Source organism: Hoplias malabaricus, chromosome 14 (assembly GCF_029633855.1).
Source record: "Hoplias malabaricus isolate fHopMal1 chromosome 14, fHopMal1.hap1, whole genome shotgun sequence".
Taxonomy (NCBI): domain Eukaryota; kingdom Metazoa; phylum Chordata; class Actinopteri; order Characiformes; family Erythrinidae; genus Hoplias; species Hoplias malabaricus.
The window spans coordinates 22,200,926-22,224,168 of NC_089813.1; the positions used below are offsets into that span (position 1 = coordinate 22,200,926).

The 23,243-nt window shown below is 36.9% G+C and overlaps 2 protein-coding genes across 2 annotated transcripts; one reads left to right on the forward strand and one right to left on the reverse strand.

The window, feature by feature from the left end:
- Positions 1–69: 69 nt before the first annotated feature.
- gle1 (GLE1 RNA export mediator) lies at positions 70–20,297 on the reverse strand. The gene is made up of 16 exons (XM_066643949.1): positions 20,113–20,297; positions 19,070–19,315; positions 18,784–18,942; positions 12,787–12,935; positions 12,638–12,698; positions 11,788–12,042; positions 7,079–7,304; positions 6,840–6,952; positions 6,621–6,690; positions 5,280–5,422; positions 4,945–5,135; positions 4,681–4,810; positions 4,458–4,562; positions 4,284–4,366; positions 3,825–3,888; positions 70–744 (listed from the first exon to the last, which is right to left on the reverse strand). Exons 1-16 carry the CDS (start codon positions 20,209–20,211, stop codon positions 676–678), a joined length of 2,163 nt encoding a protein of 720 aa, XP_066500046.1. The 5' UTR covers positions 20,212–20,297; the 3' UTR covers positions 70–675.
- A 498-nt stretch (positions 20,298–20,795) lies between these two features.
- Positions 20,796–23,219, forward strand: c14h22orf39 (chromosome 14 C22orf39 homolog). Its single transcript, XM_066643888.1, has 3 exons — positions 20,796–20,873; positions 21,929–22,096; positions 22,704–23,219. Exons 1-3 carry the CDS (start codon positions 20,847–20,849, stop codon positions 22,833–22,835), a joined length of 327 nt encoding a protein of 108 aa, XP_066499985.1. The 5' UTR covers positions 20,796–20,846; the 3' UTR covers positions 22,836–23,219.
- The last annotated feature ends 24 nt before the right edge of the window (positions 23,220–23,243 follow it).

Genomic DNA, 23,243 nt, shown 5'->3' on the forward strand with positions numbered 1-23,243 from the left:
TGCCATCTAAAGGTGGGAGGATAAATGACCGCTAAGAGAATACATATAGATTCATTAGTTCCCGAGGTAAACAACGCCTGGTAAGTAGTAACACAACTAATATTTTCGATACGCTTTGTTTGGACATAACACATGGAAAGATATTTTGTTGTCTATTTACACATTTAATCATTGCTAACCCTATAAATATAATTTGAACGTGCAATTAATTTCTCCAACATATTGAAAGGTGTTTCATACTCCTACAGTAAGGCATACAGTAAAATTCATAAAATACATGCGTACATTTTTACAAACTCAACAGGTCAGAAACGTTTAAAAACGAATGGCTTTCTCTGACAATTGAAATCTGAAATTAAAAGAAAACTCTAAATATAAAATATAAATATATACATATTTAAAAAAAAAAACTGTCAGATGGTAATTATTTTAAAAATGTTTCTTGTACAAGAAACCCAACATTATGCACATCAGAAGGCAAAATCCATTATTTGATTACAGAAACAAGTATGCTTAAACAGAAGGGGAAAAGAAAACAAAAAATGTTCCAGGCAAAATAGAAGTCAAGTCATTTAACTTAATCATAATATTCAGACTAAATAAAATATGAATGAATGAATATTCATAATGTGTCATTAAGCACTTTTAGGATTTGGCTATATTTTGTCCCAATGATCAGGATCTCCAAAAGGCTGAAGTCAGTTGTCCTTTGGGTGGATTAATCTGTTTGTTTCTTAAAGCATTCTAGAAGAAAAGAAATCAAAATATTAGCACTTAACATTCATATAACCTTAGACATTAATTTATAGCAGTTACCCAGCAATGCCCTCAGTGTAAGCTAAAGCAAGGTGAGGGGTATATAAAATTCACCAGTAATCTCATTACAATATGGGTTTTCCCAAAACCATCTTAGAACAAAAGGGTTTCCTAAATGGTAGATTGAGCATCACACATAACACTCTTTACACCTGTTACAATGATCTCAACACTAAGGTGTTTTTGGGTCCTGTTCAGTTAGAGCTTAATTTAGTGTAAAACACAGCATGTGAATTGACCATTAAAACAGTGTTGAAAATGGCAAGTAATATCAAAAGATGTGTACATAAGTCCTAAGTTTACATGTACTTTGTACATCAAATAAACTAAAAAGCAAAAGAACATTTAAAACATTATTTATTGGTCTCTGGGGACCATCATGCTGGAAGGATTTGTGGATTGGCCACTCTGAAAATTCAGTTTCTCAAAAGATTTAAAATTTCTATGAGAAATTACTTTCAAAATTTATTTTTCAAAAATGATTTCAGTTGGTACTTAACCCAAGGTCTCAAGTTACCCACTCCCCCAGAAATTTGGTCCCACTCCCAGAAAATCAAAAAGTGATTGTGGTTAATTTCACTGCAGCATCCTCAGTTGACTCTTTCACAGGAAATGTGCTGACTAATTCTGATTTAGTTTCTCATCTTGTTTAAATACAAGCACATTTCTATTAAATATAAACAATTTAATATTAGAATTAGAATTATTTTTCCACAGTAATCTTATTTGAAACCCTACAAGGCACTGGTAGTCCTGTGTGGTTAGCAGAGACATAGTGAATAGAAATATAAAGAAAGTGAATGCATTTCTATCACTTTTGTGTTTGGTGTTTATTCCCTTCAGGGTGGCATAACCTGTAGTCACAAGGTTTCTCGAATTGTGGGTTCAAACCCCACCTTGTGCCACCCCCATCTGCATGGGTTGCCTCCCACAGTCTAAAAACACATGCTGGTAGGTCTGAAAGATCACTGGCTCGATTCCCATGACCAGCAGAAAAACTGTGGGCAATGGGAGTGAAGTAACAGCATTATCCTGTGAACATCACCTGTTCACTAACATTCTGTGGAAATGAATCAAATACTTTCAATGCCAAGCAGCTTGAATGACAGCCACTTAGATTTTAGGATCCATAAGATGACATTATTAGTTGATAGTATTTGAAATAATTTTATCTTATTAAATGGCCTAATGCAAGAAACCACACACATATCAGATGCAGATGAGCTCATATTCCTCACAGCTTTAGGTAAATTTCAACTCTACTTGAGACAAGTGCAACAAAATTGAAGGCTGTCATTTTCTGTCCAATGACACACAAGAACAACTCTGAGGAAAACTAAGAAACATGTCACATTTACAAGTGGCCAAGACTACTGACTGTAATAAAAATGGTTTATTCCTTCTGTTTGTTTTTCACATTAATTTCCCCATGTTTATATGCAAAGATTTTCTCCAATAATACTGCATATATTCTGATTCTAGATGAGGTGTTTATTTGTACACAAGATTCTGATTTCAGTGAGTGTGTTTGTTAAATAGTAAAACTAGGTAAATACAAGCCCAAAACAACAGATAAAAATCTGTACAATGTTGCCAATTCAATGAATATATAATAAAATTACTGGCTGTGGTGTTCTGGTCTGTTGCCGTTCAGAGGACATTTTCAGATTTGCCCCTAATAATAACCTCCCTTTTGATGGTATCTGTCTATTTACTGGTCTCCAACTGTATGTCCCTCTCACTTGGCGGTCAAGTCATCCAATCAGAAATGACGGTTGCAGTGTGTTCAAGTAATCTTGCTCACTCAAAATATTTGCGTGTGTGCCCAGAAACTTCCTTGTTCACTCAAAAATTTCCCACTATATTATCCTAGGCACAGTATCTTTGTATGTCACAGTATTTAGGTACAGGATATACAATCCTGCAAAATTCAGCTTAAAAACTTAAAGTTTAAACACATACTCCTGCTTGAAGTAATATGAACCCCTGATCCAGGCAATATTTCTCATTACAAACAACCCCCCAAGGTTTAACTAATGACATCAGGTAAGGAAATTTTGTTGTTTGAAAGTGTGAAAGTGCATAAATTAAGCAAGAATTATTTGTTTTATATCTGTTTAGATATACAAGAACATTTAGGAAAGCCTCTGCTCAGTGCAAAATTACACTGAACTATATGGAGCAGTCTACCCTGCCTGTGCCAAACTAATACTCATAAAATTCTATTGTGAAATAATTTCAAATTTATAGGCATTAGAAAGGGGGGGGGCTGCATTAATGAAGTGTCTATGTGAAAATATAAAGAATTTATAATGTTGTACAGAAAAAGGCATTGTAGACACTTTTGCTGACAGGTATAGTGATGGTTTCATTTACTCCTTTTCATACTTTTCATACACTCTAGGACCCCTCAAAGAAAATGAAAGGACTATAGAAAATGGGATTATGAAAACAGTGGGCTTCCTGTCTGAAATTTGATGGTTCCCAGTGAACCCTGGTCAGATAACGTAAATTATGGTGGCCGTAACTTGAAAATTGACTAAAGCGTTTGATCTTTTGGATACATTTTGGTGCATTCCTATGGGAGCGTTTTAACAAACTGATTGTTATACATACATTTATTAAAAACAACAAATCAGGTTGATTCCAAAAATACACAGAATACTGCTGAAACCAACTTACAACCGAGTTTGTAAATTAATCAACCTGTATTAACTGCAGAATACTGGAGAAGAATAAGATGATTATAAGTAGTAATTTTAGGAATAACATTTCCGAGCATTATAATTAGATGTAAGAAGTAGTATTATGAGAAATAATATAGTGATTTACAATAATCTATATAGAATATATATATATATATATATATATATATATATATATATATATATATAGTTTATATTATAATAATCTGCTAATTAAACAGGATTCTGAGGTAAACGTAAGAGAGAGAGAGAGAGAGAGAGAGAGAGAGATTGTTTAACATTCTCATTAGGTTTCATGCTCACCTCTAGAAATTGTTTAAGTCTAGTTACTGAACCCATCTGACCAGTGCTGGTGACTGCTTCAATCCTGAACAAATTAAGATAAGGAAGAGACAGATTAATATAAGGTTAAATATATACTTATCGTAAAGTTCATCACGCTGTGTTCTAAATTTGTTTGTTTTATTATAAAATGCTTCATGATAACTGAATATCAGTTAAGTTTTAATAGCAATTACATTTATACGCCCAATTTGAAAACTTTTTTGAAAAATTATTTGACAAATAATCTCACTCACATACAGTCACCTATATATTATCGCTAATATGAAATATTAAGGCATAAAGTACTGAGTGTACTTGAGGAACTCTTTATCCACACTGCACAATTACTTGGTATGGAGCTAATTTTATTATATTGAACATGTCACGGTCACAGAAAACTGGTTTGATGCAAATGATGGTCACTGAATATTTATTCACCTGGGAAAGTACTCCTCTTTGATGAACTGCAGGAGTTTCCAGAACTGCCCTTGATATTGTTTCATAAGAGCATTTCCACAAACCTATTTATGTAGAAACAGATGAGACAAGAAAACCTATCCTAAATGTGAGGAGTACATAAAATGCATATGAAATCAGCTGGATTATGTTTACCTCCAGAAAGTCAAACAGAAGTGTTGCTGTGACATCAGCAAGAGGCTCCATGTTCAGCATCTGTGCCAGCCAGCGCCAACCATGATTCAGTCCATGGGGATCAGGCTGCAAAGGGATGTTAAAGAAAGCAAAGTTTAGATTATATGAAAAGCTATACATTTATGTTGAAGTCTAACATAGTATTATTATATAATTATAGTATTGTATTTCTTGAAAATGTTACCCCTTGTTTGTTACTATGAGGCCATCTTAGCTGTATTATAGCAGCATACAGCCGGATCATGCCAGACATTCGTTTCAAAAAGCTGTCCTGACCCTCCACACCTGAATCCTCCACACGATAACCTAGAATTCTTCAGTAAAATAAATGTTTAATCTGAGAAATCATTCAAAATGCAAGCTGTTTTACTCCAACACTCTAATGATACATTTTCAGAGGCAAAGGTGAAATTCTGTAAGGTTTATATATCAGGTAATATATCCTTACTTCTGATACTCCTCCATGGAACTGCCATCCTTCATTGGTGGGTAGTGAGGAACAGCGTAAGGACACTTCTTGTGGAGGTGGGCCAAGATGAGGTCTCCCACTTTTGGATGCTGCTCCCAAATACCTGAGGCCACCACTGCAATAGGGAATGCTGCCTCATGATGAGAAGCCACCTCTTCTTCTCCTTGTTTCTGTGTAAATTTCAAAAGAACGTAATTTGTATATAACCTGTATATCCCTGTCCCTGTAAATAACTAAGCATTTATAAATAAAATCCTGGCTTAAGTAATCCTTACTAAGAATTACTTAGTAAAAATGACTAAGAATTTACTTACCACAAACTTTTCTGCCAACTTATAGCTAACAAATTCCAGTCCATGGTGATCCTGGGATGTGGATACTGTCTTCCCACCAGACATAATTGGCCGCCCTGATAATAATTTGTTGATTTTGTCAAATATTTCCTTCAGCTGAGAACCTAGATAAAAAAAGCAAATAAACCATATATAACTCCTAATCCAGTTAAGACAAGGACATGGTTCATACACTTTACTAACAAATTTCCATGTCTTTGAGGCAAATTTTCCTGACCATACAAAGATATTTTCACTAAAATTAACGACAAGCCATATGGTTTGGTTAAAAAAAATAAACATATTGAAGTCACACTGATGTAGTTTTACAGAATTAAATGTGTTACTCCATACAGAGAGAAGTGACGACTGATTGATCTGACAGAACATCTCAAGCATTTTCTGAACCACTGATATTAAGGGGTGTGACCAGACACTCATCTCACGAGACACGACACGATATTGGATTCATGACAACGAAAAGAATCTTTAAATATTTTTAAGAAAACTTCAACAATGAAAAATATGTCTGGAAAAATAGAGATTTATTTGACCATGTCAAATAACACATACTCAACAACTGGTTTCTCTCCTGTATTACTGATGTTCTTGAGACTTAACTGTATATGAACGTTGCAGGAGTTTCTATGTCATGATTTTCTTACAGCGCTTACAAACGTTTCATGTCTTGTCTATCACTCTTACCATTTATTGTTTCCACTGGGAACCCAAAATGCAGCCAGACATAAAACTTAAAAGTAGTGGTAGCATCTTCTATGTGAATATCCTCCTACTCCAACATAACACTGGCTGCTACTAGCAAATATCCTCTGTAACTGACAAGATAATTCATTAGCTATAACTCTTCTGCTGAGAGCTAGTCTGACTAATAAAGCTGTCGCACTTACCGCCATTGTTACTGTGTTGTCATATCCTCTGAAAAATTTCATACCATCCAAAAAAATTTTTTTCCCCCTTGTGAGACATTTCAAGCTTGATGAAAAATATCGTCACGTTTTAATAGATCTCCTTACACCCCTACCGGTATTTGAGAAGAAATTTTCCAATGACTTTTCAAAAACCTTTTGGGGTTATTTATTTTTCCAAAGGTTATCCAGACCTGGAAATGGCTATTTTCAAATGCAATACCATTTCCAGGCTTGTCATGACCGTATGAACCCTTCAAGGATAAGGTGAATGGTGATTTACTGGCTTAAAAAATAAATAAATAAATAAAATAATTTCCAGTTATCTCTAGGAATAGGCAGACATGTGGCCTACTTCTCAAGTTTTTGAATAAAAAGGGAAAAAAAAACCACACACCTGAAATGCTGGAGATCTGGCTCACAGGAATCGTTGCAGCCTTCTGTAATTCCATTCTCAATTTTTTTGTCTAAAAATAACAAATTTTAATCATTATACATTTAGAATTAGGAAAATCGGCATAAGCTTAATAGAGCAATGATTTCAGTTGTGTAGATTTGGAAATATATAGAATCATACATTTTTATTAATCTATTAGAATTAAGCTACACAATTTACCTGCATGTCCTTTGTGTTATTCAGATCTTCAAATGACTGAGCACAATGGCTGGCCATGTCCTGCAGCTCTTTGTACCATTTCAAAGTGCTGTCTTCAGCTGTAGTCTGCAGACCTGGTGATAAACCATTTTTAAAAAATTCTATTTGAAGAGACTTTGATCATTGTGTTATATGGATAAATGTATCATGGGAGATATTTAAAATAAAATACGATATGTCATAAATACACCATGTTCTACCTTGTTTTCTGTTTTTTTCTTTAGCAGATAATGCAGCACTCTTCTTTTGCTCTTCTTGCAGGGCTTGATGTTCAGCATGTTTCTTTCTATCCTCTTCTTCCTCCTGCTCCTTCTTTTTCCTCTCCTGAGTTTGAGCGATCTCTTCTTGCATGGCTCTGAGAAGTGATCTCATTTCCTGCAGGGCACGCTCTGCCACAGTCATGTCCTCCACACTTGGAAACTGTCCCTGTATTATGCATTAAAGATTCAGGAGTTCTATTCTTATATAAACACTAAAAAATAAGGCAAACCTTTTACACAATTTACTTTCTTCCTTGCTGGCTAAAAGTAAAATTGCAAAATATATAAGTATTAAAATACAGACAATTACAATCAGAAAAATATAGCTGAAGCAGCAATTAACGGGGTTCTTGCCTAAACAGGCCTTTTTGGATGAAATAGGCCTAATACCCAAGCCTTCACATGGATATTAAATATACCCCAATTAATTAAATTTACCTAGAACAATGATTAAATTAGGAACATGTATCGATGAGGTGCCAACTGAAGCAAGAATCAGCACAACGAGGCCTTAGGAAGCATAGGTCAGACAGGACATCAATGAGGCTACGTTTTTAAAAATATATTATAAATTTCATATTTTTAACATGAATTGATGAGGGTTGGCGTAAGCAAGTATCAACACAATGAGGCCATAAGCAATTTGGGCCAGTGAGGCTTCACTGGAATTACTTAACCTTGTGTGTTATTTACACAGTTTGTAAGGAAAGTGAAATAATAGTCAAAGTTTATCAAAAGGTCTTTATTTGCTTTAACTGCTGATCGTTGTTGTTAATTGCGATCAATATTTGTTTGTATGTTATGTTGTGCTGAGCGATAAAATGATCTTCATTTGTTTCGTGATTAATATTCTCTGCTCTCAAATTTTGAAGTGGACCCAATGCCATAGATCAGGCTGCTTCTCTTAAATAAATATGGCCAATAAATAAACACTGCCAAGCAGAACTGTTCCCACGCTTGATTCCAGACCCACTGCGACCCTGAACCGGATAAGCGCTTACAGACAATGAATGAATGAAAATGCGGAATTGAAAACGCTCTAGCTTTCCCTCTTCTACAAGCATTCCACTGTTCTAAGTCTTCTGATGGGTTAGGTGCAATATGTTTACAGTGCAGCACTTGGGAGTGTTTATTTCTATATTATTTTTAAATCTTCTTAATCTATCTTTTTACTCTCTCTGCTTCTTTAACGCTTGATTTGGTAATGCCCCAAGAATGTTTTCATGACATATAATTAATCTTGTAATGACTTAAAGTAATGATTTCCCCCCATTTATTTATTTGACCACAAGATTAAATTAATGCATTAAATATTATTCCATGCAGTGGTGAAAAAGTAGAGAAATGCATTTAACATTACCTTTTGCCACAAAATCGAGTCAAAACTCTATTGCAGACAATTTAGCCACTAGCTTATTATTAATAAACCCTTTTATAAATGTTCTGATTTTAATTAGGGGTTCAAGCACGAAGTGCACAAAACCATATTGTAATTGTTAGGATTTTTAAAAATTCTTATTAGGGTTTCGAGCACACGCTGCAGGAAAAACACAAATATTTGAACGTGAACTAGTCCCTTGATATGTACCCAATAGGGAAATATGTGGTATCAGCAGAATTATAAGAACCTGAACTTTAAAAAGTACCCAAAAAATATTGGAATTTCATCACTTCTTAGCATCCAGACTCCTAATTTCAGGGGTGGAGCCAGCTTTGTCAAAAATCAAACAAATACAGCTATAATTCTCAAATGTTTTCCCCAAATATTACGTACTTTACGTGCTTGATGACCCCTATATGGGTTGGAAGGTATGCTTACATCATGGTGTAACTGCAAGCCTAGGGGGCGCTATAAAAAAAAAAAAAAAAAAACACAATCTTATGCATCACAGGATTGTCCGATTGATATGACAATTGGTATGCAGGTAGTGGGTGATATCCTGAATCAAATTCTACGATGATGGTGATGTCATATTTAAAAAAAACATGGCTGCCATCTGGCAGTCAAATTTCAGCAACTGTTTGGCAACCTTAACATGGTCCAATCATCATGAACCTTGAATGGTATGTCCATGGTAGCACATAAAGAAAATCATAACGATAGCCACTAGGCACAATTCCAACATAAAAATATGGAATATCTCTGTGAAAATTAAGCAAATCAACAGGCAATTTGGTTTACAATATACTCTGCATAATGTCTCACAACTTTGCATTTACAGCATGTCAAAAAATTATTATTGCAATCTCTATTGCCTGTAGGTAAATAATAATAATAAAAAACCCTTGTACATGCTTTTGCTGCAGTATTTAAACAAATATGAGTGGGTGGACCATTATACACTCTGAGCTATAACTCAATCAAACTTTGCCCAAATCAAACCAAAATGAGTATGCATATGTATGGCATTACTTTGAAAGAGTATGAAAAAGATTTCTGAAGCCCTTGGGTAATTGTTGTTTTATTTTCATAACATATGCACGAGCATTTTTGAGTTACAGCTGTATTTGTGTGATGCTTGGCAGGCTGCACAGCTGTTTTTATGCAGAATCTGGAAGACACAGTAATAAAGGTTCAAGATATTTTTGATAATTATTAAAGTTCAGGTTCATAAGATTCTCCTGATACCAGATATGTCCATATAAGGTTGTTATCCAGGGATGAGTTCACGCTCAAATATATGTGGGTTAAATCTCACTAGTGCAGTCAAAAGACACAGTCTGCTATGCTCTCATCAGCCCATCACCCTCCCTCTCCCACTCCTACACACACACACAGCCTGACAGGGGCCCACAGCTACCCCTCCTTCTTACATTCCCATACACACACTTCCACAGACACTCCTCTACACTGATTGATAATAGTAGTAGAGCAAAGTAGTGCTTTGGCTCAAATGTGTACTTACAGTAGTATGAGTGTCACTTTTCTAGAAATCATCTGGACATATGCTGTACATGTGATGGAGGAATGAACATTGTAGGGGGTGTGGTCTCAATAGCAATTCAGTGTGTAATGTGCCATGTGCCTGGGATTGAGGAGCAGCTTTGCTATTCAGTTGTTTTAGTATCATAATTTAATTTTTACATTTTATTAGTCTACCAGTTAACAGTGTCCTGTGTCCACTGATGAAAGACTAGAGTACAAGCAACACAAAATATGATGCAACAGATGAGCTACTGTCTCTGCCTTAATAACCATAAGGTGGAACAACAAGTTAGGTGTGTCTAACAGTGTGGACAAAGGACTGACATATCACCACAATTTCGGTGTCATTACAGTGGTGAGAATGATCCACCACCCAAATAATATCTGCTCTGTGGAGGTCCTGAACATTGGAGTTTCACCCTGGAATCTCACCCAGAGTGAGTTCTGTGCTCCATGTTGTCTCTGTAACCCTATCCCCAACTTCACCTGTCTGCAGACCAGAAATTCCCCTACTCATCCACTACACCTCCCTCTCACACTCCATATCCACAGTGTCACCAGAACTCCAAGGACCACCTTTAACAACACAAAAAAAAACTGCAGCAAATATTTCAGTATTATGTTACTATCCAGGGACACGTTTGCACTCAAATATATGTGGGTTAAATCTTACCAGTGCATTCAAAGTACACAGTCTGTTATGCTCTTATCAGCCCATCACAAATCCCCCTCCATTTTACAGTCCCCCCCCCCACACACACAGTCTGACAGAGGCCTAAATCAACCTCTCCCTCTCACATTCCATCTCCACACAGAGACAACAGAACACATTTAAAAGCACTACATAAACTACCCTAAAGTGTGGCTTCTGTCTCAGGAAAGGACATATGCTGATGCATTTGGCGTCTTCCAGCGAATATAATGCTTGGACCCGCTAAACTGCTGCTTGTAGCTATATTTAGGGGTCCAAGCACTGTTGGTGCTGGAGCCCTATTGCTTTTGTTTTTTTTTTTTCTCCTTTTTCTTTTAGGGGTTCAAGCACGAAGCGTGAAAACCCTATTGTAATTATTAGAGTTTTTTTTTATTACGGGCTCAAACACGAAATGGGTTAAGTTGGTAAAGTAGGTTAAGTTATGAGCTGTCTGTCAGATAAAAATAAAATGTGAAAGCTGCTGTAGCTTAAGAGCTCTAACAAGCGGCGGTTTGTGCTGGATTTGAATGAGCTCTGCATTTCGTGCTGATAGACATTTCTCTCTGGCCAATCGGGGCTCTGCAGTGTTTATTATTTAGTACCTGCTCAGCACAGTTGGTACCCAGAGTGAGCTGGGACTGAAAACTTTGCCGGTTCCAGAGACCAGGTACCAGATTTGACCAGGGGAATAGCAAAACACCTGTACCAAGTCGAGTACAGTCATGTTGGTTCCATGGAGTGGAAAAATGCCATTTGTTACGTAACAATCCAGAGCATTTTGCATTAAAATGTATGTGTATTTGCATTTCTAAGTGGAATGCATATAATTAATAATAGAATGTGATAACTATTGAATCAAATCAAATTCAAATCAAATATTACTTATACAGCACAAAAACTCTATTCTTACTCCTGCTACGTGCATTAACAATGAACAAGTAAAAATTGTTTAGTATGTGTATATATACTTCACACATCAGGGGTAAGAATAGAATGAAAATGATTTAAGAGTACAACAAACAGGTAACTCACTTCTGCTGTGGTGCGTACCACCTCCGAGACTTGTGAACATAGCTGGTTACCACGGGTGATATAGAATGTGTGATCAAGGGTGAGGCCTGTTAACGAGGATGATGCTGGTTCCAGTAGCTGATTGAGCTGAAGCACCTCCTCTTGGATGGCATTTAGTGCCCTCAGCCTCTCTCTGCCCTCCACTTGCCTCTGTTTTTCAAGCTCTGCCTCTCGTAAACGCTGCTGTTCTGCCTCCCGTAGCCGCAGGTTCAGAATCTGAAAAGGCAGAATGTAGACTACTTAGAGGAATTGATCTGAAGGTGACATTTCATATTACATATATATTTGAGAATTCATTCATTTTTCTTTTAAATTTAAGCACAGACAATTTCTGTGATATTACATATTTAAATCCCAATGAAACTATTTTAACAAACATGAATTATTCTTTATCATCATCCAGTATCACTGCCCTTTTATCTTGACCATGTTACAATCTGACATTTGGAATCATTAAATTCTTCAATATTGGCTTGCAATTATCAACTTTCAAGTAAATCTTTAGAAGTGACAGTGTTATGGAGCTATAAAATTGCAGGCACAGTTAAAGTAACTTAAGTAACTTCAAACAACAGTGCAGCAGGTAGTGTCGCAGTCTCACAGCTCCAGGGACCTGGAGGTCCTGAAGTCCTGCCCAGGGTGTAAACATAACTCACCAATAACCCGACAATTCACCACCCTTCTTGTCCATACACATGTCGACAAGATAATCTACTCAGTCAGGTTCAAATGGCAAATTCTTCTCCTACGATCATAGAGCATGCTTTAAAATATGATAAGAAATGGTAAATGTTTCCATTTTCACTCTTACTTTCATTCTGTGTCTGTGCTCTTCCTTCAACTTCTCCTGGCGTCCAAGAGTTTCTTGTGTCCTTATAAAAACAAGGGGACAAAATGAAATCTAACACCCAAAGTTTTGGAAAAGTGCAAGGTAAAGCAATGTGAAAAAGCTGCACTTACTCCTTTTCCATCATGTCCCTCATGCTTTGATATTCCTGCCTCTGCTTTAGCTCCATGAACTCTTCAAAACGTTTAAGCTGCTCTGACTCTCTGTTAGCAAATTTAGCCACCAGTCGTTCCTGCAACTCTTGCCTCAGGCTTAGTTCTGCCTGCGAAAACAGAGAGACCAAAATCAATCCTTATTTTCTTAAAGAAGTTCAAGACGCATCAGATAAAGATCAGAACTTATTTTGTCTCCTACATCTGTCTGTTTTAAAGTGTTTGTGTGATAGACCACCTACATTCATATCCTGTTGACTTGCACAGTATTTCTGCAGTGCAAAGCATATATAATTCAATTAATATTTTTTAGGCGTTTTGATTCTGGACAACTGAATTAATGCCTTTGTCAAAAGTGCAAACAGCGTAATCAGTAATTTCTTACACAGTGCAAACCACAAGGATGCAGGATAAAGTAGCTGCCAGGCCTATAATGCAAACATTTCCAATTGCTTTTTGAATCTGGACATTTATATTGACAGACCGCCTACCGGTCCTGCCAAGAACAGGCAGCGTTTACTGACTGCCTCCTAATTTTATAACATGCATGCATGAGTAGGAAATGTTAGTTCAGCCATATTTCACAGAGACAACTTAAGGTGGCCTTACTACACCTGTTGTTAGTTCAGCCATATTTCACATTCCAGTTTCAGCCATAGGCTGAAATATTAATATTTACTTTGAAACCACATTGTGAAAATGTGCAATTTTCAACTTAAAATTTGTAATATTATTATAATTAGGGATGCATAAATACCATTATTTTCCAACCGAGTATGTGCATTTTTGTACTTACCGATACTTACTGAGAATTAAGCAATCAGGTAACATGCTTGATTCCATTTCCTTTCATAAGGAATTTCTCTGATGTAAACTGACTGGAATTCCTCTGATGTAAACTGACTTCCATTGTCACTCACTAGTTGCAGTCCAGCTTTAGCAAATAAAGCACGAAGAGCCTCTGTCCCTGCTGATGTTGCCTTTTTTACCTGGAACACTTTGGGCCATTTAGAGTATGCATCTATTACCACCAGAAACATCCTGTCCAGAAAGGGACTGACGTAGTTGACGTGGACACTCTGCTAGACAGTTGTGGGCCTCTCCCATGTGTGTGAAGGAGCTACATGTGGCTGACGCTGGGTTTGCTGGCATCCTGAACATGACTTAGTGATGTCCTTTATTTTACGATAGACAGACATAGCTCCTGGCCAAGCTCTTCATTTTAACAACACCTAAACATCCTTCATAAAAGAGACTCCAGCACTCTGTGACGAAGTTTGGGTGGTATAATTACACTGTGGCACACAGACAACTGATCTAGCCAGTTTGCATATTAAATGTAGGTGAGAACCACCCTTCTGAGGCCACCTCTTCACCATTAAATCATAAACTCTCACCATTGTAGGGTCTCTGCCCTCTTCACATCCAGACAAGTGACAGGTAGATTCTCCATCTGTGTGAGGTAAAAAATTTCAGCTGGATCCGAAAACACAGAAGTTCCTCCCGGCTCATGAGGTAGATGAGAAAGAGCATGTGAATTTCTGTGTAGCTTAGTGCCTTTAACCTCCATGGTTTACTGCCCAGCGCTGCAGGCAATGCGCCATCATGGCAGGGACTGATTTGCCGGGTTTGAAAATGATCGGTGATCAGTTTAAATTCTTGCCATAAAAAAGTACTGGTTAAATTTCTAAACCCCCAGATTAAGCTTAAACTTTCACGGTCAATTTGGACATAATTTTGTTTGGCCTTGTTTAAGAACCTCAAGGCAAATGCAACAGGCCGTTCAGAGCCATCTTTCATCTTATGGAAAAGCACCGCTCCAATTCTGTATGGTGACGTATTACAGGCCAAACGTAATAGCAGATCCGGGTTGTAATGTGTCAGTACCTGTTATGAGTTGTTTTGAAATCATGAATGCCTTTTCACAGGCTTTTGTCCAATTCCATGAGAAGGGTATCTCTGCAGGCCGGAGGCAGCTCCAAGTGGCCGTAGAGCTCCAAGTGAGCGCAGAACAACATATTAAGCACGACTCAAGCACGTTGCTGGCTTCGAGATATGTAGTTGGCATAAAGGCTCTCAAGATGACCCAGCAGCTAAAGAACCCTTTTTATTTGTTTTTAAAAACAGGGTGATATGGAGCTGTTTCTAAAAGCTTGTGTTGATGAGCAGGGTGTCAGGGTCAATGCGATGTTTGTGGTTATGCCATGCCCCTCACCCCAGAATTTTTAAGGCATGTAAACTGGACTGTAGGGCCCCTCACCTCAATTCTTAAGGCACAGATACTAGACTGCAGGGCACCTTATACACCACAGTTCAGACAGTGTGTATAGTTTGATATTTTTAGAAACCTAGGCTGTGTGATTAACTGTGATGTCCTGCTTTTCGTAAAATGCCCTGCACAAAATAGGTATCCTAGTTATTTTCTTTCTTCTAACAAATTTCTATAAGTAATGCAGGTCAAATTGCTCTGTTTGAGCATTGTTTGGAAGTTTAAGAGAATGTCAGTGAGTTCTTTGGGATATTGTGTCAGATTATTGTGTATTTTGTAGTACAGCTGTATGCCTGGTGACCATGTAATAACTGTTTTGTTTTCAGTGTTAATATTGTACCTTGTAAATATTAAGTACATTACATGGAGTACATTTTCAACATTATGTGACTTACAGACTTGTTTGTGGTTGGGTTAATATGTGAAATTCTCACAATAAATAAAGAGAATAACCATTTAACTGAGACCACATGTACTGAGAATGATAATGTTTGCTTACATATAGGCTACTACTCACTTCCTAACAAGAAACATGACTTAAACATGAGTAAATATGGGTTCATCAGCACAGCCCAGTGCTGGGGTGCTTTATATTCTTCACCTGGCATTAGGTTCCTGTTTCTCTACTTCAGAGAATCCAATTCTATTGTCAGTATTTCTCTACAGGGATTAGAGAGGCAGTGTGTTCACGTCTGCACATCTGTGTTAGTAACAGGTGCGACTTAATGTAGAATACATTCATTAGAAATTTGTCCTCAAATATTTGTACATATGGTGTGTTTCTGAAATAAATGAAACTGAATAAATTACCTATATTAAAATAAATTGATAGCCCTTTGGGGGGCACGGTAGAGTTGCAGTCACACAGCTCCAGGTTTTGGGTTTGAGCCACACTCCATGTGACTGTCTTTGAGGAGTTGGTAGGTGGATTGGCAACTCAGTGTGTGAATGTGTGTCTCTGTGTGTGTGTGTGTGTGTGTGTGTGTGTATCACTCTATGAGGGGCTGGTGTGTTCATGCATTGCACCCAGTGATTCCAGTTAGGCTCCGGACCGGACCCACTGCAACCCTGAATTGGATAAGCAGTTTCAGAATATGATATGATACAAATTCACATGCACAATCCAGGTAAGAAGAAAGGGAGGCTTTCTGACAGTCTAAGCCAGTGTTATCCAATTTTGATCCTATTCTACCTGTTCAAACAAACTTGATTGAACTAATTTTGTGAGTAGGGTGTTCCAGGACCTGGTTCTGATGCCAAATCAAAGCATGTGTGATCATCTGAACACAAAGAGTAATACATAATACTCTACAACAAGGACATACTTCTATAAAGAATCATTTAAAACCATGCAAAGGAACTAGATGAAGTACAGTGAACTTCTCTGAATGTCTATTTATATTCTTTAATTTTAAGTTGAGCCAAATTTCCTGAAAGGTTGCACCACTATCTTGGAATTCATTATACCATAACTACATTACAGTGAACTTCCATCTTATTAAGTTCACCTAATTTGTAGCTACATGCACTGATTATATTGTCATATATACCCACTATGACTGAGTGGTCATGGTAGGTTTGCTCAATATTATGATTATTTGCAAATTATTAGCACCATTTCTACCATGTCCATTAATGGAAAGGAGCTGCTTTAATAATTTATTTGAATAGTGGGCCATTTTCTACAGTGTTACTTGAGGATTTACACATTTAAACTGATTATAATCCAATACTGTGCTGAGTACAAAAACAAATAATACAGTCCTATAGTTCTGTAATCAAATTAAAATAATGATTGTAGACATGAGAGACCTAATGGATTTCATAAGTTTGCAGTTAACCCCATAATCAGATTACCAAAAATATATAACTAAAATATCAGAAGTGCTATGTATTTCATTTGTACTGAAACCTAATAATTTAAACTATATAACTTGTAGAGGGTACCTAGTTCTGTTGGAGAGAAACTATGCCCTTTTTTCAAATCACAAAGGCTGCTTTTCCTACATTCACCTTCCCACAAAACATAAATCGCCCACTTGCTGCATACGCCCCTCCCACTTGCTGGTTTCCGCCCACTTGCGGGCTTCAGGCCTGCAGAGATATGTACTTGAATTCCATACATTTTCACTTGTTAAAAGATTGCAAAACAGTTGATATACTTGACATAATAATTGACAAGGCCCAAAAAGGAGTGTTGTTAACTGATATTTTCAGGTCTGTGTGCCTTTAAGACAGGATCCACCTTGTCTTGTGATTTATGAAGACCTTCATTGTCAATCCAGTGGCCACAGTAGTCTATTGGGTCTTTGTGCTCAAACAAAAGTGCGACTTTTTCAAAATCTGTCTCTTTAAGCCTCCAGGTTGGTAAGGTGTGCATTTTCATCAACACCAGTCACTATTATGTTATCTAAATAGCACTGAGTGCCAGAAATGCCTTGAAGAACTTGGTCTATGGCTCTTTTCCATACAACAGGGGCACATGCTACACCAAAAACAAGACTGTTATACTGGAAAACTCTTTGTGAGTGTTTATAGTCAGATATTTCTTCAATGAATCTTCCAACTCCATTTGCAGGTAGGCCTGCACTAAGTCTATCTTAGAGAAATGCTGACCTCCAGCCAGGAAGGCAAAGATATCCTCTACACGGTGTAGTGGATACTGGTCTGCATGGGGCACTGAATTCATGCTGACTTTAAAGTTACCGCAGATATGTAAAACACCACTCTTCTTTACAACAGGCACAATGGCATTGCCCATTTGGCACTACATAAAGATCCTGCACTCGTCTTGTGTTCTCATACTTTACTTTCACCTTCCCCAGTGGGGAGACTTTTTCACCTGTGTAAGTCTTAAGTATCAGTAAGGTTTGATTCAATTTAATCTTAGCAAATATGTCTTTGTAGTCCTTGTACGATATGATTGACAGAGCTGAGCCTGTGTCTAACTCTGTGCCTCAATTACAGGTGTCACTCAAATGACTTTTTGTTCACTTTTTTGACAGAGTAAAGTTCTAGGCAAGCCAATTCCTGTTCATATTCATTCATTTGAATCAGCCGGTTTATTAACCTTTTTGTTTCTTGATTTGAAATGAAACTTTCATTTTGTTTAGTTCTGCACATTCTCTGTATATGTCCTTTTCTTTTGAACCAGCATTCCACAGGGCTATGGGCTTTCTTCCCACATCGAAAACAAACTGCCATATTCTCTGACCATTTTGTTGCCATTTCTTCACTATGCATTCACTAGCTGTTTACTTTTGCAAATCAATGGCACCCTTTGCAGCTGTCTCCATTGATACGGCTAATTCCAGAGCGTGCATTAGCGTCAAGTTTCACTCTGTAAGTAGCCATTTCTGTACGCCCTCATGTAGGAAGCCGCACACCAGTCTATCATGCAGCGCTTCAGAGAGTTCTTCTCCAAACTGACAACACTCTGATAGCCTGCCCAATTCTGCCATGTATTCAGTGATAGACTCTGTTCTTTTGATTTCGACAGTGAAATCTAAACCTTTCTGCAATGACCAGCAGTTTCGGGTTTAAATGATTTAGAAACACATTGACAATATCCAAGAAACTCTTTGTTGCTGGTTCAGTTAGGGTAAAGAGAAATCAATCAATCAATCAATAAATGTTGCTGTCCAATTACTTAAAACCTGCACTCTATATGAATTTTCAAAATGGTCTACCTTGGCTTTAGTCCGATGTATTTCCTCACAGATGCGGATGCAGCCAGCCATCTGAGTGGTCCTGGGAGAAAAGAGGGAGATGGCTGGTGTTGGAGTGCTGCTCAGACCACTGCTGGTGTTCACTGTGGAGTTTGAACTCTCCAGTTTATCCTCACTTGCCTAGGGCATTTAAAAATAAATAAATAAAAATAAAAAAACAAGTAGTAAGCACTAAATATATGAACTCAATAGAAACACAGTGCATTGTACTGAACCAAAATAAACTGAAGCATCTAAAGAACTTTACCTTCTCATCATTTTCAATAGTGGCCAGTGGGGTGGTGGACTGAGAGACTGGACTGGTGATTGTATGGTGTGGACTGAAGGGAATTGAAGTGGGAATGGGAACATCTTCAGATGTGCTAAAGCTCGTATCACGGATAGGGGAGCCTAAAGAACAGTTTCTGAGTAGAGGTCCAGGGCTAAGTCTCTTCAGAATGGCACCCGAGAGGGGGGACAAGCTGGTAACTTCTTTACAGCCTGCTAAAATGTCCTGAAGTCAAACAACACATATTACACAAATATTGTTTTAATTATGTTTTGTTGAATTAACTTTACAGAAAACAGCATTATGTATATTTTACAAAGTAAAAAAACTGCTTTATAAAAAAAAAGTAATGGGATAGCTAAATGGTTTCATTTCCTAAGACTGTACCTAGTATTAAATGAACATTTCAAATATATAACATTACATACACTGCCTGGCCAAAAAAAAGTCTGAAACTTTAATATTCTACTGCCATTGTCCACTTTAGCACACACACCCTACTGGTGTACTCTGAAGTTCTACATACAGAATGATCCTTTAACTAAACAATAGGCTACTTGCTCGGTGGTGGGGTCCTGATTGCTGAGGAACAAGATGACAGGAGACTAACAAACTAAACAGAGAAACAAATGGAATACATTCTGTTCATATGTACCTATATTGCAACTGCGTAACTACATTGTGCACCTAAGTGTTATGAAAAATGGTGGAATAGTGTGTGCGACTTTTCTGGCCAATACATAAGGCATTTCCTTCCAAAATGTATCGTCATACATTCCATCCCGGTTAGCTAATTATAAATTAAAGACAAGTTATTCTTAGCTTTCAGTTACAAAGCGAAATAGCCAAATACAAACACGACATTTTCGGGAATGTGAGAATGCGGCCAGTTTTAAATGTAAACTTGAAAAATCCATCCAAACTAAGCTAGAAACGATTTGGCAACATGTAAACTAGCTATCTAGCTAACTTAGCTCTACAGGGAGACAGCTAAGAAATGTTCGCGATTTTTAAAGTGTTACCTCTCCTTTTTCCAGCCAGTCAGGGTTGAATTTGAGTTTCCCCTTTGGTGAGTTTTTCAATGCCTCTAGCGTCTCCCACCTGAGACTTTCTGTTGCCATTTTTTACGACATACGATAAGCTAACATACAAGCGGCTTTCACCTGGAGTTTGAATCTTTAAGACACATATAGCAGGTGTTACACCAAATTCTTCGACCGTCGAGTTTTGTTACTCTAGAGGGCGCTAATTTATGTCCAACAAAGGGCTCACAGTTTCTGACAGTTGCCGTCAGAATTTTTGACTCTACTAAATATTAATTACATAAATGTAGTTAAACCTGAATATTTATAAGGTTTATATGGAGATTCAGTGGGGGTCACAAATTCTGACGGCAGCTGTCAGAATTTGTGACCTTCTATATGCCAAAGCTATGAAGTGACGCCCTCTAGGGTCACAGAATTCGATGGTAACAGAATTTGATGTAACACTGGGATGTTGCCTAAACAAATTACACATTAAAAGTCCCTAGGAGACAAACTTTAAATTGTTAGTATTTTCTATATGTAAATATTTATAATTAGTAATAAGTATGGATTTTTTATTATCTGATATTTAACAATTATATTTAATATATTTGATATAATATATTTTCGAATTATATTCCCAACCTGTACAACAAATAATGGTGAAAGTGACAAGGGAAGCATTCACTAGAGGGTGCTGTGCGTGCTTCGATCTATGTAGTCCGAAAGCAATGGAAGGCTCTGAAATACCATGGAGGGTGAGAATTATATTGCTTTATTTTCTTAATTTTTTTTTTCAGAATAGTTATAGAGGTGTGTTTGTATTTATGTGGATATGTCGATTATATTGTTTGTTATGTGGGTTATGTTCCAGGCAATCACGAACAGCGTTAGTTAACTATGTATTTTTCCATTCGCAAGTTGACCTCGTTTTCAAAGACTGCGTTGGTCAGTGACAAACATCGCACTGGGGTCAGAACCCTAAGATTCAGCTTCCCAACTACAGTCTAGCAGAGTAATTCACAAAACTACATTTCAACGGTTAATTTGGCATTTAAAGGGACCAGAATTTTACTTATGCCCTTTGAGGGCCTTTGTGTACCAAACCATAATTCTTATTTACAGGATGATTTCCAATCTCTCAAGATTTTAGAGTCAAGCCAGTTGTTTTCATGCATTTCTGACGGATCTTCTAATTGCCTGTCATATCATATGGACTGTTTTAATTTTTAACATTGTATGGAAAATAAACCAAATTATTTTACACTTATGATTGTAAGTTTTTTGTGTGTGAAATTGTAACCACACCTTGTTAAAGGAGAGCTGAGCGTCTCAGTGTCGCGTATATCTTCATGTTAGAATTTAATTAGCCTGAACATTAATGCCATGATTTTACCATATATTACTTATTGCCAAACAAGTTGTAAGGCAAAAACATGTAAGACAAATCTTAAGCTGACTGAGATGGTATATAAACAAGCTTTGAAACAGGACAACCCTGAGCCAGATATGTCATCAGAACACAAAAAACAGCACTCCAATTTTACAGCATAATATTATCACATTTTTTAAAGGAGAAAATGTTGACAATTGAGGATCACTTGTGAGGCTGTATTTCCAATTATTTAAAAGGCATTCATAACCTTTCTTTTTAAGAATCCTCTTGAAAAAAATCTATATTTCAAGTAGCATATAGTCCAACCTGCCTGGCCCTACCCCTATCCCATCTATAATTGAGATATACTTACACTAGGCAAAATGGAGTAGTAGAAGTGAAATTGGATTCACCCTGAATTTCTGTTTGTGATTACAGCCACCGCGTGTTTGTGATGCTTACTGGAGTGAATTCAGACACTGCAAGAGTTTGCGGCACCGCTTCCATCACTACTACACGTATGGAACAACACCTATGTGCCAGCAATGGAAAGAAGACTATAATGTGTGCAAGGAGTGGGAGAAGACTCAAAGTACACATGCTAAAGTAGATCATTTTGCAATATTTTAATATTTTAGTAATTCATGACCCTTGTTAAGGTTCTTCTGGGGGAAAAAAATAAAAATAAAAAAGCCTACCTGTATAGATCAGGCCATACTGGTAGTGCTAAGTTTTAAACATACACCTGAGTCCAACTATTACACATAGGCATAGACAGATCTTTAAAATATAGATGATTAATTAGTTTGCTTTATTTTTAAATGCTTCAGATAAAGCATTTAAACTTGTATTTCATTAATTCATTCATTTATTGTAATTAATTGCTTATCCAGATCAGGGTTGCAGTGTGTCCAGAGCCTACCCAGAATCCATATTTCCTTCTGTGTATTTGAGCACCTGAACAAAGAGAAAGGTCCACTGATTATGTTTTTCTTTTCATGAACTAAATGCCTACATCTAATCAGCTGTGGTGTAACTGCATTTGATGCTCTGGGGGGAGGTGTTGAGTTTAGGCAGGCAAAACATGTGAATCTGGTCCTTCAAATTAAAACTCATTTATATTTGTACCTGCCAGGTCAGATGCATGGAATCTGTGTATAAATATTTATTTCTTCAAATTAGTTTCTTTCATGTATCCCCTTATTAATTTCAGGAGGTTCTCCAGAAAAGTGAGAGAAAGAGAGTGTCAGAGCAGAGGGACTTCACACCAGTTTGGGAGATGAGAAGAAACCCTCCTTCTGACTGGCACACACCTCTATATCAGGACAAACCACAGGAATCTTGAGGGCATAATCTTCTGTCCATTATATTAATTAAACATACAAATACTGTAATTCTTTCTCAGACCTACCATTATAGTTTGTGTCTATTATGACTTCAGGACTGACAGACATTCTTCTATATGTTTCAGTAACCATACTCTTGAAAATATAAATAATAATAATAAAGAATTCAGCCACACAGGATTTTACAGGGAGTTAGAGAATATCAAAATTAAATATGAGTATAGCTGTTAGAATATTTACGTTTATGTACGTTTTTTACAAATATATTTATTAAGTGTTTGCCCTTTCATGTTTCATGTATTTAGGTATTGACGTTAAGGGAGACAAATGCAGTCTTGTGTACTACAGCATATGAAAGTAAATTCTTGTAGAGAGTCATTACAGTATTGTATGTGTTATCTTTAATT

Excerpts from the sequence above, each read along its gene's own strand:
- gle1 (XM_066643949.1), bottom strand. The coding sequence starts at position 20,211 with ATGGCAACAGAAAGTCTCAGGTGGGAGACGCTAGAGGCATTGAAAAAC. Across the intron at positions 18,943-19,069 it reads CTATTGAAAATGATGAGAAG|GCAAGTGAGGATAAACTGGA; the intron begins GTAAAGTTCTTT and ends TAAATGCCCTAG. Across the intron at positions 4,367-4,457 it reads TTCTGTTTGACTTTCTGGAG|GTTTGTGGAAATGCTCTTAT; the intron begins GTAAACATAATC and ends CTACATAAATAG.
- c14h22orf39 (XM_066643888.1), top strand. The coding sequence starts at position 20,847 with ATGGAAGGCTCTGAAATACCATGGAGG. Across the intron at positions 20,874-21,928 it reads GCTCTGAAATACCATGGAGG|CCACCGCGTGTTTGTGATGC; the intron begins GTGAGAATTATA and ends TTGTGATTACAG. Across the intron at positions 22,097-22,703 it reads CTCAAAGTACACATGCTAAA|GAGGTTCTCCAGAAAAGTGA; the intron begins GTAGATCATTTT and ends TATTAATTTCAG.